Here is a 14680-nt window from a genome sequence, read left to right as displayed (position 1 = left end):
GTGATATGAAAGGGTTGATGATGGGTGCCTGTGAGGATGGTGGTGTTGGAGAGGTAAGGGCAAGTGCGACAGCGTGGGTGGGAGGAGGGGAACGAGCTGGGTTGGGAGGTTGGGTTAGGGAAGATGTGCGAAGTGGAGGGGACGGACTGGAGTTGCCAGAAGTCTCGGAGAATGGTGCATTGGAGAGATAGGGTGGAGAGGTAGTAGGTGAGGGGAAACGGGAGACAGGTGATGGCGGATGCAGGGGGAGAGAGCAGATGCATGGTCCACGGAATGTGCTCTGACAAGGGCAGTGTGGTAAGGGGATATCCACGTATATATATATCTATATCTATATATCTATTACAATTTTACTGTTACTTGTTTCAGTCATTTGAGTGTGGCTATGATGGAGTACCAACTTTTAGTTGAAGAAATCAACCCCCGGGCTTATTCTTTGTATATAATATGAATATTGAAAGGTTACTATAATATTGAATACATAAATTTCAAAAAAAAAAAAAAAAAATACCTCTCGAGGTTTTCCTTCAAATAGTTTTACTCTTTTGTGCCATTCATGGACATTATGTGGATTCTGACGTAGTAACACACTAAAAATATAAAGTATTTAATAAGACTCAATAGATATATGATCACTTTTTCTTTTCTCTTTATCAAACATTATAAATTTATGATATTAAAAGCATTTTAATTGGCATTATTATCTCTATTTCCAAATATTTGATATTTTTGCTTGATTTTAGGCTTATCAGATTTTAATATCCTTAAAATATACATTCTATAATCAACGAATAAAATTAATATCTTTATTTTTTTAGCAATGGCAGGTATCTAACTTTCAGTTTATTTTTTTAATGTAATATATTTATTTCTGCTAGGTGAGTTATGTAATCTGTCACTAAATTCTATTATCGATAAATGACAACTACTAGATTTGCTCGATTTAAAGGTCGCAAATCCAAATTTCATTACAATGAACCATGAGAAAATTGTCTACCTATAACTGGAAAACATTACTATTAAACAGGCACTAAGCAAACATTTGGAAGAGTGCATTCATCTGATCCATTTTACCAAAGCAGTTCAGAGAATTTTGATATTAAGTTTGCAGAGATGTTAAAGCATATTTTTTATTTATAATACCATAGTAGTTTTTGTATTATAGTGGGTATGTAAAAGCACCCACTACACTCTCGGAGTGGTTGGTGTTAGGAAGGGCATCCAGCTGTAGAAACTCTGCCAAATCAGATTGGAGCCTGGTGTAACCACCTGGTTCACCAGTCCTCAGTCAAATCGTCCAACCCATGCTAGCATGGAAAGCGGACGTTAAATGATGATGATGATGATGTATAATATAAATAGACATTTTCTAATTCAAAAGGAACATATTTTTTCCTAATGCTTCCATTATGATGTTAATTTAAGTTCAAAACATGTAATTAAGCTGCTGTATTTTATAGTGTTGTAAAGGAGTAAAAAGAGAAATAAAGATGGTTATGATCATTACCTGTTCAAGAGACGAGGACGCCTATCCATCAAATGTTCCAGCCTTGCTAATCGTAATTCAACATCAAGATCATCTGATAATTAGATAAAAGGAGAGAATGCTAGACTGATACATAAATTGTCAGAATATTTTGAAGAGATCATCTAAACCCTTTTTATACCTTGTTGCCTGAGACCATTCCTGGTTCTATGACACAAACTTATTGTTTTAAAGCAACCTAAGTAATAATCTTCCATCAAAATTCTATGCCAATTTATGTTCCAGACACCAGCTTAATAATGACAAGGTTATTTTACTAAATTCTTCATCATTTTAAAGATTAATTGAAACAAAGGCAGTATATATGTATATCAATAGAAATATGCTCACAAAAATGTTAAATATCACAGAGCTAAAATCATAATCTCTCCATTAAAATAGAACAATATGCAGAATTATGTTAACTTATTGAAAATTGTTGAATATTTCTTTTAAGCATATATGTTTTGCATTTCAACATAAAGATTGGAAATCCAAAAGTGAATCACAGATATTTGGACCCTATATAATTGATATATTGAGTCACTGACAGAGTATGATTCTTAATTGGAGCTTCCACACTACCAGCATTTAGTGCGCTCAAGTTAACATTTGAAACATAGGTGACTTCTTCTAAAATGCATTAATGATTCTATTTTGAAATGTTCCCATTTAGATACAGAAAATTAATCTCTGATAACAAACAAATTTAGAAGCTTTTCAAAAAATATTTTAAAAAAGGCATGTTTTAAAGAAGACATGTTCATTTCAGATATCCCACTTAGTTTTGTAAGCAAAGATGAGAAAAGCTGGGTGCTGTTACTACAGTAAATGCCAATAAAGCAGTGGAAATACATGTTTCTGTTGAGAACAAAAGTATTTTCACAACTCTAATTTCTTACTAAGAGAGCTAAGAAACTTTCATGTTGGATTTGTATTCTCACAGTTATTATAGTAATTTCTTTAATAGTTGGTTATCAACACTGTATAGACTGTTTATAAAGTTTAGATCAGTAGTTCTCAAACTGGGGTCCATAAAGGTAGTACTGGGAGTCTGTGAACTAAATTCAAAATTTCATATATATATATACATAAGGACAAGCATATTAAAAGGGGCCCGTGGGAAAACTCATTTAAATTAAAGGGTTGGGAACCACTGGTTTAGATAATAAATCTCTAAATACAAAACTCCTCCACAAAAAAAGCATTATAATATTCACAAGCCTTAAAAATATTGGTTTCAAATTTTGACACAAAACCACCAGTTTCAGGGGAAGGAGTAAGTCAATTACATCAACCCCAGTGTTCAACTGGTATTTATTTTATTGACCCCAAAAGGATGAAAGACAAAGTCAACCCTGGCAGCATTTGAACTCAGAATATAAAGACAGATGAAATGCTTCTAAGCATTTTGCCTGGCGTACTAATGATTCTGCCAGCTTGCTACCTTATACAAGTCCTAAAAATATTAAGAGGAATAACAGTTCAGTTGATAAATGAGTTGTTGAATAAATAAATAAACACAATGTTACCTTCTTGAGATGTTCCTGAATCAGACATGGCTTCCATTTTTGCACTAACCATATTTTTCTCAAACTGAGCATATGCATCAAATACCTGGGTAAAATCCCTGACTGTTACGACTGTCTGAATAGCTTCTTCATAGATATCACGAGCCTGATATAAAGAATTTATTTTTAAGTAAATAACATAAAAAGATCTTCCACTTGTAAATGTTAGAAGAGAAATTTAAAATGCAGCATTATAGAAATGTCAGATTAAAATATAACAGAACAAAAAAATGATAAGCTAATTACGACAATTATATATTGGCGAGCTGCACTGGGTTCTAGTCTGATTTGGCATGGTTTCTATGGCTGAATGCCTTCAAATGCCAACCACTCCAAGAGTGTAACGGGTGCTTTTTACATGACACCGAAAATCATAGTCATGGCTGTTACTGGTGTCATGTAAATGGCACACTGGTGACATGTAAAAAGCACCCATTACACTATTGGAGTGGTTGGTATCAGGAAGGGCCCTGGCACAACTCTCCTATTTACCAGTTCCTGTAAAACTGTCTAACCCATACCAGCATGGAAAGCGGACGTTAAACAATGATGATAATGATATATTTTACTTTAAAACTAAATAAACAAATAAGTAGAAATACAATATTTCAAAGTATTTTTCATGAAAAGAACAGGTTGGTGAATATTTCCTAGCTAACTAAACATCCATAACTATCATAGTTTTTTAAATTTTAACTATCTAAGCTCTACTATCTGCTTTTGGCATGGTCTCTACTACTGGATGACCTTTGTAACACCAACCACTTTACAAGGTATACTGGATTCTTTTTACATGGCACTAGCAGCAGTGAGGTTACCAGATAACTTGGAGACAGGACAAGACTCCTTAAATGAGTTGGGTGTATTGAGAGAGGTGCTTCGTGCTAGGTGAGGAGAGGTTAGAGTATGAATACAGGGACAGAAACAGGAGTTTTGCAGCAGAGAAGAAACATCGGGGAGAGGGGGGGAGGGAGGGAGGGAGAGAGGGAGAGAGAGAGAGAGAGAGAGAGAGATGATGGAAGATGTGATGGGGATAGTACACTCAAGTAACTAGCAACTGTATGTAAGCGAAGTGGAATTAAAGGTTGGATAGAGTGAGTGAGTGGGTGAGTTTGAGATTGTGAAAAGAAAGCAGGAGATGGAGAGGTGGGAAAGAGAATGTAGCAAGTGGATACAGGGAGAGGGAGGTGGTGTTAGGAGGATATGTTGAGGATGAGATTCAACAAGGACATGAGTGTGTGAGGGAAAGTGTGAGATAGAAGGGAGGGAATTACAGCAAGAGGAGAACACAAGTGGAAGGAGGGGGAGGTGTTAGGATGATGGGTTGAGGGGGAGTGGTCTGACAGGGACATGGACATAAAAGATGTGCCTTTATGGCCTCAATTTTACTTGGCTGGATGAGTCTTCTCAAGCACAGCAAATTGCCAATCAACTTGGTCCTTTGTCATCTCCTCTGTGAAGTTTAACAACTGAAAAGCATTTTTCACCACTTCATGCCACATGATCTTAGGTCCTCTTTCACAGGTTCCCTACACATTTAGAGTTTGGCACTTCGTTATGCAGCTGCCTTCATCCATATGCATCATATGACCATACCAGCACAGTCTTCTCTCCCACACATTACATCTGATACCTCTTATAAACAATTTTTATCTCAACACATTAACACTTTGTAGTACATGCACACTGACATTGCACATCCAGCAGAGCATGCTGGCTTCATATGTATCAAACCTTTGCATGAACTGCATCCACAGCTCACATTTTGCCTCTATGTAGCATAGATTCATACAATCTGTCTTTCAGTTTGAGAAAATAGCTCTCTCAACTTTGCCCAGCTGTATGCTATTAGAGCATTTTCCTTCACTGCTAATTTGGTTGTCTATGTAACAGAAATTATCTACTACTTCTAAGGATCCCCTTTGACATTTAAAGAAAAAACAATATCTGTTATTAAAGAAAAGAAATTGTTGATAGGAGTTAAAATATATTTCTGCTTACTCTTTCAAAATGTCCACCTCGAATGTAATAATCAGCCATTGAATTCCAAAGGACTCCAATTTGATCAGAATACAATTTGAGACCTTGTCGAATAATTGGTTCAATTTTTAGAGAAGTTACTTTGTCAGGATGTTTTGCAATTAGGTCACACAACTCATTCCATAACTGAAATACAAAGGTAATTGAATAATAAAGCATACATAAACCTTTACATACCAAACAAAAGACAAATAGTTTTTTTTTCAGTTATTTTTAGCAACAGAAGAAAAAGACAGCTGAAGGAAAGCTATTTCATTTATTCTATAATTATAAGAAAACAAAAAAATGATGAGATTTCAAATGAAAATACATCTTGCACAATTTAAATAAAAATGATATATTTTTGTTATATTACAATTGCTTTTTTTACATTACATGTTTTCCTTAACCTCTTAATAATCTTATGCAGATTTTAGTTTCATCTTAGTTCTGTTTGTTATTTTAGTCAATCAAAGAGTAGTAGTCTGTGAGCCATTTTCTGGCTACATAAAGAAAACATGCAATTTCTTTTTCTCTGCCATCACTGGCAGCTATGGGTAAGCTGTTTCGTTTCTCCCTCTCTCATTTAGCCAGTTGTTAATGTTTTGTCATGGCCTCGACAGAATAACTTTTACTAGTTTAAAAGCATACATTATTTACACCTGTCTTTACTCCTGTCAATTATCTCTCTAACATTTTCTACATACAATAGACAACTGTTGTTGTAAATCATGAAAATATATATGTATGTTTAAAAACACTTTGCAATGACAGGTGTATACATTAAGATCTGTTATATTCTTGTCTGAACTCTGTCCTACTTTAATCTGTACTCACAAATCACATGCTGTGTAACTGGTAGAATTATTATATTTTTATTGGTAGAACTATTCTATTAACTATGTCAACTAAAAGAGGATTACATGAGATTTATAATCTGTTGGTAATGTAGGAAAAAATATATAAATTCATTACTGTTCTTATACCAATGAACATTTAATTTAATTTTCAAAATCTCTTAATAATAAGATACTATATTGACTAATGATATTCTTTAGTTAATGAAATACTGACTGCATGCTGGTTAATCTAATTCTCTTCATAGCCTCAGATATACACTCATCCTATTTTTCTATATACAAGTACTGCATTGGTTCTATTAATGTTAGAAGATGTATATAAGGTTGCTATATTGCAAGCCCTTCAAAATCAGGAAGCCGAATGCCAAACTGATAACAGCATAGTGATGAACAGCTATCTTTCACACACACCATAAACTATTTGATATGATTTAAATGCTTGAAGTCCATCAGTGGAATAACTTACTTGATGTTTAGATTTTCCTTTTTTTGAGACAAACTGTTCATCATTTATAATAGTTGCTAGACGTTGTGCCGCTTCATCAAGCCAATCAATAGATATTAGGTAATCAATATATTGTTCAGTATCTTCTTTCTTAAGCTATAAAAAAATGCATAAAATAACCAGTAATATTAGAATCAGTGAAGATTATTTACATGATTATATTGCAATGAAATAAGTATAAGATGAGAGAGAGAGAGAGAGAGATGATTATACATACAATTAAATGAAAACTTTTCAAAAGAATTATTACAATCATTTTGGTAAAAGAAGATTGATGTAAACATTTTTTCAATATCATTTTCTGTATATTTCTGGTAAAGAATCTAAACTAAAACTGTATATGGTAAAAGATGTTGCATTTTGATAAAGCTACAATGAAGGATCCTACAATAGTTTGGACAATGAGCAACTGAACTGCCTACTTGTTAAATTAAAAGTATGATAAATGAAGAATATTAATTGATTTTAAAGAAAAGGAATTTGTAGGCTAGATTAAACTTTGAGTTAAGAGTTTGATACTTTACAGTATAACTATCTTTATAAACTTAGGGAATTTTTCACAAGCATTTTTATGTATAAGATACCTATATTCACAAACATACAAATGAGGAGTATGTGTTTATCCTAATAACAAATGCTTACAATATCAATAACTGACTCTTGTCAGTCTTTATGAAAAAAAAAGCATATATCAATCAAAGGAAAAAAAAAAAAGGAAGAAAAATATTTTCATACCTTAGTTTTTATGAAAATAAAAAAATATATTTATATATATAAAGACTTTAGACCTCAAATTACCTTCAAATATCGTCGATAGACCCTGACAGCTGTTTCTGGTAAGGGATACATAGTTACCAGCTGTAAATATAGAGGCCATATCCTATGGTGTTGAGTGATTGGGAGAGCACGCAAAGCTCGATCAAATGTATATCTAGTGGAGGTGATTTTACATTGGTCCATAAGAAGTTGGCAATAGTCAAGCCAAATACGAGGCATCTGTGAAAAGAATATAAAAATCATTAGTTTTGATTTGGTTTATAATATTATACGAGAGTATAGTAGCACTCAATGAGGATTCATAGCAAGTAAAAACCAACAGTCAATACATGGTCACTTAACATAAAAAAATTGCAACTAAATATCCCTCAAGCCACACTTTACCAGCTGAAAGGAAAAAGGAAATATTGGCTAATGTAGTAGAAGGAACATTACCCACCAAAATAAAACAGGATGGTCATTAAATTAGTATGTAAGTGGCTGAGCATTTCACAGATAGTAATGCAGTTTTAACATAATTATCTGGTGAAATACTGTGATAAAAAGTAACAAGCTGAATCTTTGAAAGAGAGGTGCAATCCATCCAACAAGTTTTCACACAGTTCTTCTTCTTCTTCACTGCTGCTGCCAGACTGTTTTGGCAGGAGTTTTATGGCTGGATGCTCTTCCTAACACTAACCACTTTGCAATGTGAACCGGGTGCTTTAAAGTGGCACCTGCACTGACAGTGTCACCAAGTACTTGCAAGACAAAAAAAAAAAAAAAAAAAAAAAAAAAAAAATTCAAGAGGGGGGAAACTCAATTTTTCACTCACACTGCCTGAGTCACTATGTTAGACACTTATGAAATGTACCTCATCACCACCATCATTGTCTTCTTTCCAACAACTCACCCTTATATAATGTGTGGGAAACCACCTATTTCCAACAACTCACCCTTATATAATGTGTGGGAAACCACATATTTCCTCAATATGAAGACATCTGTCTTTGTCTTTTGGTCATACTTTAGCTTCTTAACATCTGGCATGTCACCTTCCTTTTTACTACAACCCAACTCAGTCAAGGGGCTTTTCTTTATTATCTTGTGAGTTATTTGGCAACCTCACTAGTGCCAGTGTCATGAAAAAGCAGCCAGTACACACGGTAAAGTGGTTGGCATTAGGAAGGGCATCCGGTTAAAGAAACTATGCCAAAACAAACATTGGAACTATATGAAGTCCTCTGACATTTTGGATCCTGTCAAACTGTTTAATCCACACTAGCATGGAAGCTGAACATTAAATGATGATGATTAAGTCACTTAACTGGTCTACTTTACAGTTAAGAGTAGCTAAGTCCTTTGTGTTGCATCTATAGGATAGTCCCTGCTGTTCTTCTCACATGGCCAATATGATTATACCAAATGCAAATTAAATGATTATCATCAACATCAACAACACTTTGTCTATTTTTCCATGCTGGCAGAGGTTGGACTGGTTTCAGCATCTTGTTATGGTTCACATTAACTAGCACACAGTGAAAATCAATCAACTTTGTTTTTGTATTTGTCTCACAGTATTGGCTAGATGCATATTATCATGCCACTGGGACTAGCGAAGTTTCCTGAAGCTAGACTAAAGTAGTTCCCTTCTGTATCAGTTTTCATGCAGAGTTATTGATATATATGTTGGAGTACAGAATTTATAATTTAATTTGCGCAAAATGAATGCATTATTAGTGACAAATTCATTAAAGTATAATTAAAGTATTAAAATATCATTTAAAGTAAATCAAAAGGAAAATGCTCACTGCTTTGAAAAATATATTAAGCATTCTGAAGAATAATTATGAATGAAGAATGCCATAGACAGGAGGAAAACTGTAAAATTCAAAAGAAACCAAATAACATATACCTTATGCATGAAGACCAAAGATCTTTCATATGCATTAGCCACGTCATCATGAGCAGGGTCACTGATACAGCGACCACGGATTTGCCTGCATCGAAGCTTTAAGTAATTATACCATAATTTATAACTAAAAGAGAAAAACAAAAGAATTTTAGAATTACTTTAAGTATTCAAAATTTATAATAGATTTTAATTGAATTTCCAACAATGAATATCCTTTAATAAATTCACCATTTTGAGTTTGTACAATAACTATAAACAATAAGGAAATAGTTTAGCACTATTACACATGAATACAACTAAACCTTTCAAACTTGCTACACAACTAAACTTTTTGGTCCTCATATTCTGTGATCATTAATCATAGTGACTATATGTCTATCTTCATGATCATTTTAGTATCAGACCCATGCAAGCATGGGACAGAATTTTGTTGAGGTGGACTTCCTACAGCTGGATGCCCTTCTTGTCACCAACCCTCACCAGTTTCCAAGTAAGGTAATATTTCCTCATGACCAGGCATTACAACTATCCAAGTAAATATATTACTCCAAAAGTTCCATGCTTCAATTGGGTGGTGTATGAGATTCATGAAAAGAAATGGTTTAGCATTAGGTCAGTAAAAGTAGGCAGAGATATTGCTGTACAAGGCGTAAAAGAAACATTAGAAAGTATTCCAAGTGAAATGATGTCAAAAGCTTTTGAAAAATGGGGTAATTTCAATATAATATATTTGAAAGGTTTTAAAGGTGGTGCTCCAGCATGGCCACAGTCAAATGACTGAAACAAGTAAAAGACAAGGTGGTTAAGCATGATCTTTGAACTTTGGGCCTCACAGAGGCAATGACCAGTGACTGAGACCTTTGGCGATATGCTATGCTTGAGAAGACCTGTCAAGCCAAGTGAAATCATAGTCGTGGCTGATGCTCGTGTCACATAGCTGGCACCTGTGCTAGTGACATATAAAAGAACATCTTTCAAGTGTTGGGCCTCACAGAGGTAAAGTGGCTGATGCTGGTGGCATGTGAAAAGCTCCTTTCGAGTGGTGGGCCTCATGAAGGCAATGATGAATGACCAAGACCTTTGGCATTATGTTGTGCTTGAGACGAAGACCCATCAAGCCAAGTAAAACCGCAGTCGTGGCAGATACTGGTGTCATGCAAATGGCACCCATTACACTATCGGAGTGGTTGGCATTAGGAAGGGGATCCAGCTGTAGAAACCATGCCAAATCAGACTGGAGTCTGGAGCAGCCTTTCAGTTTGCCAGCCCTGGTCAAACTGTCCAACCCATGGTAGGATGGACAACGGATGTTAAATGAAGTTGATAAATTTAAGCAATGTCACAAACAGTACTTATAGAAAATAGCTGGAAGCTTATACATGGGTCAAATGCTGAAACCAGATATTATAAGACAAAACGAGTGTGATTTATATATGAGTATATATGGTAAGCTGTATACCACTCCCACCCAATTCACCTGCCTCTCTGAGTCAAGAAAACTTCTATATGATTGTTCAATTGCCTAGAAATAGAAACCAACTTCCTTCAGATGACACCTACTGCATCAAATAAGCACTAAAACGTTAAATATGTGGCCCTACTTACTCCAAAAAAGATAAGGTGGTTGGGTTAGAACATTTGTAACCAGATTTACTGTGTGAGAGTTAAACTGGGACTAAACTTCATTATCATCTTCATCTCTCCCCTTCATTCCTATTCTGTCTTACCCTAAAAATCATCTCACACTAAACACTTTGATCAAATCATTCTACCAAGTACACAACCATCTGAAATCTTTTCTTGCTAACATTTTACATAATGACCTCAGCCTCAGAAGCTGAATATGAACATCTACTACACTGCTCTCATCAGCCAAACTAAATAATCAAACAAGAATAATAAAGACATATTTCCAAATTATACCATTACCTTCCAGGCATTTCTTTAATGGCCCTTTCGTATATCATGTTTATAACATTTTTTGGAGCTTCTTTCTTGTGTTCAATATAACGAAGCCAACATTTGACAGAGTAGGGGTTTCGAAGGATATCCTCCTCATAAGGAAGATCATCTTCTTCCTGGAAATGTAAAAGACAGACATACAGTATAATGATGGTTGGTAAAAATATAAATGATTACACCTATCTATTGTGGCATGTGTGTGTATAAGAGAGAGAAAGAGAGAGAGAGAGAGAGAGAGTGGTTAGTATTAGAAAGAATATGAAGTTAAAATAATATCCTATTCCAATATTTGAATAAAATGTTCAAATTAGAATTATCTACATAACGATTTAGTGACTTTTCTTTCAGTGATGCAAGCAGTTGGTGGACTACATTCACAGGTGAATGAAATTGGATATCTCAAGTGTAGTATCACATATTTGTAAGATAAACTAACTTCACTCTTCAACAGACAGCTTTTACATATTTTGTTATCTTAAAGAAATTCTAAAGAGATATCTAATCTAATTTTTATGGTTTAACCTAAGTAAAATGAGATGTGGATTACTGCAGCTAATTTTAGTTCTTTCAGAATCAAAAATGGTAACTTATTTACATTTGAGGCAAGCTGTTCCATGTCAACAAGACCTTATTGTGGCAGATAATTTTTTTCTTTTTGGTTTGATTTAGAGGAAAGGATTGTGAGATGGTTGGGCTAAATGCCCCTCATGATTAGATGCAAACTGAAGCATACAGGAGAAACATGTTCAGGAAGGGAATTCCAGAGGGATGATATCTTAGGGAGCAAGGAGTTAGGCATAGTGGCTAGTGCAGGACCTGGAGGTGTGGACACAATATGGGTGACAAGAGGATGAGAGAAGAGTGAGTCTCAAGTGCCTGAGCACTTGACCAGGGAGTTCTAAGGAGCAGAGATCTCTGTAGTAGCATTTAGCAGAAAAAAGGTGGGAGTGAAGAAAAGGTACATCTGTGGTCTAGAGATTCATTTGTGAGTATATGTCAATTAACGAAGCTGTTTTTAATTATAAATCAAACAGTAATATAATGCATTTTTATTTACTCAAAAGTAAAAGCTTTATAATCTTTTGAACAGGTTATAAAGTATTGCAACTGTGTAAAGAAACAAAAAATAACTTTTTTCTTAAATGCAAACCTCCCTGTTTAGAATAGAAATGATCACGGAAGTTTAAAATAACTGGTACAGGCAGTAGCCTCTATTTAATAGCAACATTTGATGGGTGAAATTATTGCAGAATCAATCCGGGTTTGTTAAAACTGAGTATTTGGACACAAAATAGCGTTATTAGCACCTTAGCAAAAAACTTTATAAAATGTGAGGAGTGATAGGAGAAATTATAATATGCAATCTTGATATTAGATCATTTAAATGTTAATCTATTTATAATATACATGTTACATCAATAACTTCATTTTATACTTTTTTAAAGATAGATTAATTTAAAGTAGTTAGCAAAGCTATAAAATAAATAAAAAACAGAGTATAGTCAATTATTCCTTATTACAACAAGGGTTTTTCCCCTTAGAAATCGATGTATAGATTCATCAAATACATTTTTTTAAACTGTAATCAATGTTCTTGCTTAGACTGAGGTCAGATCTGATTTAGCAAACCTATGATCAAAGGGATTCCAGTCGTGACCATCCAGCTTTTAAGGGTATATAAGACTACATTATGGAATGTAAGAGAATACATTCCATAATGTAGTCTTACATACCCTTAAAAACGGGATGGTCACGACTGGAATCCCTTTGATCACCTTTGTGGAAGAAGGAACGACTGTGAGATGTGATCTGATTAGCTGTCAGTAGCCAAAGAATCGACAGGCATACAGGCAGACAGACAGATACTTCACTAGCAGTGAGCACTTTCACTTCTGACAGCTAATAGCATGATAGTGCCGAAATTTCCCTATCTACTCACTCCTTTAAACCCAAACTAAAGAAAATACACGAAACATTTCCAATATTTTATTGTTCCTGGAGAGTCGGGCACATGTTTGAACTTTGACATTTTTACTAGATTGAGTTATATTTTCAATTCAGCTTAATCATTCGAGGTAGAAAAACAAGTTGTTAGAAATCTGTGGAATAGTTTCTGTAACAAGTGCAAAACTGAAAAATTAAGCGATCCAAGTGGGATTTGACTTCAGAAACTTGACGCACTGGAGTAATACTGTGGATCTAACCCGGTTTTCTCATAACTATTGCAGTCTTGTTTATTATAAGCAAAATAAAAGAAACTACGAGCATCCTATGTAAATAAGTTATATACCAAATACAGTTGCTCTTGAATTTTTTTTTATTAAACGGAAGAGGAACATTTGTATGGTTTTTAATGAAAAAAATTGTAAAAGTAGTTAAGAAATGTTTCAAAACAAAAGGGAGATTATTCATATGGTAAGACGGAATGGAGTGTAAATTGAAAGACACGTAAATATGTTCACATGGATAAATGACAGGGAATTTTATAATAACATTATTGCAATGAAATAAATAAAGTTATTATGTTACATTTAATTTAGAAAGTTCAATACACAATATTGGGAAATAGAGAAGAAATAGAAGTCGAGTAAAATCTTCGGCAAATTATTATAAAAGAAATAAAAGTTTTTAAAATTAATGTATTCAAGATTAGATAAATACTGAATAATGTTAATTTAATTATATATACTTACAAAATATATATCTTTTAATGCTGATGTCGGCATATTGCTTCTTTATACCAATTAAATTGTTTAAAACATTTTTATAAAATCTCTAGCAGGCAGCCATTTTAGAAATCAGTTAAAGTTATTATAAAACTCGCTGAAATACACTGAAACGAAATAAAGAATTAGCATTAAAAGTAATTTCTTAACAAGTAATATAATATACAAGTATCTTATAACTATAAAATAACCTCTATTTTTTCTTTCTAAAAACGATAATATTCTGAGAATATATACTTTTCTTTGGCCTGAAATTTTTTGCACTTTGAGCTGCCGAATTCCAGATTTTAGAATTTCCCGCATTTTGTTAATTCCTCTAGCTGATTTCTTTCCACTAGGCACAAGGCCAATTTTCCGAAAGTTTTATACGTACTTCTGAATTGATGACAAAGTTACTGCTTGTAACTTGAATACAGAAAGTAGAAGGATAAAACCATTAGTTACTTATTATATGAGGCACACTACTGTTTCCACCAAAGATAATTACTGTGCTTATGAATATGATAGAATGACTAGTGGTGGTGGACGAAATATCCAGGGACGTCAATCAAATTTTTATCTTTAGTTATGAAAATGATTATTTTGTAAAATGACCAAATTCTAAATATATATATTTATAAACATAATTAGGGGGTCAGCAACAGTTGCTTCACCACATACCGAAGTTCAGAAATAGCAGCTAAAGTGTAAATTATTAATTATTAATTTATTAATAAATTAATAAATTGATAATCCTTGACCCTTTTAATTGTAATAATTATATATATATATATATATGGGAGAATATACAAAAAATAACAACAGACGAGGACAGGTGGTGTAAATAACAAAAGTATATATT

At 33.7% G+C, this 14680-nt stretch overlaps 1 protein-coding gene across 1 annotated transcript in view; it reads right to left on the bottom strand.

The window, feature by feature from the left end:
• LOC106870639 (pre-mRNA-splicing factor SYF1) overlaps positions 1–13944 on the bottom strand; it is a 32756-nt gene extending 18812 nt beyond the window's left edge. Inside the window, exons 1-9 of the mRNA XM_014916783.2 lie at positions 13807–13944; positions 11081–11229; positions 9152–9275; positions 7279–7476; positions 6442–6576; positions 5098–5262; positions 3058–3202; positions 1508–1580; positions 512–590 (exon numbers count right to left, since the gene is read on the bottom strand). Coding sequence (XP_014772269.1) covers positions 512–590; positions 1508–1580; positions 3058–3202; positions 5098–5262; positions 6442–6576; positions 7279–7476; positions 9152–9275; positions 11081–11229; positions 13807–13839 — 1101 coding nt within the window. The 5' untranslated portion in view covers positions 13840–13944. The remainder of the gene's footprint in view (positions 1–511; positions 591–1507; positions 1581–3057; positions 3203–5097; positions 5263–6441; positions 6577–7278; positions 7477–9151; positions 9276–11080; positions 11230–13806) is intronic.
• Positions 13945–14680: the final 736 nt, after the last annotated feature.

Source organism: Octopus bimaculoides, chromosome 1, assembly GCF_001194135.2.
Source record: "Octopus bimaculoides isolate UCB-OBI-ISO-001 chromosome 1, ASM119413v2, whole genome shotgun sequence".
Lineage (NCBI taxonomy): Eukaryota > Metazoa > Mollusca > Cephalopoda > Octopoda > Octopodidae > Octopus > Octopus bimaculoides.
The sequence above is the reverse complement of the archived record's forward strand: the minus strand, read 5'-3'. Positions and strand labels throughout refer to the sequence as shown.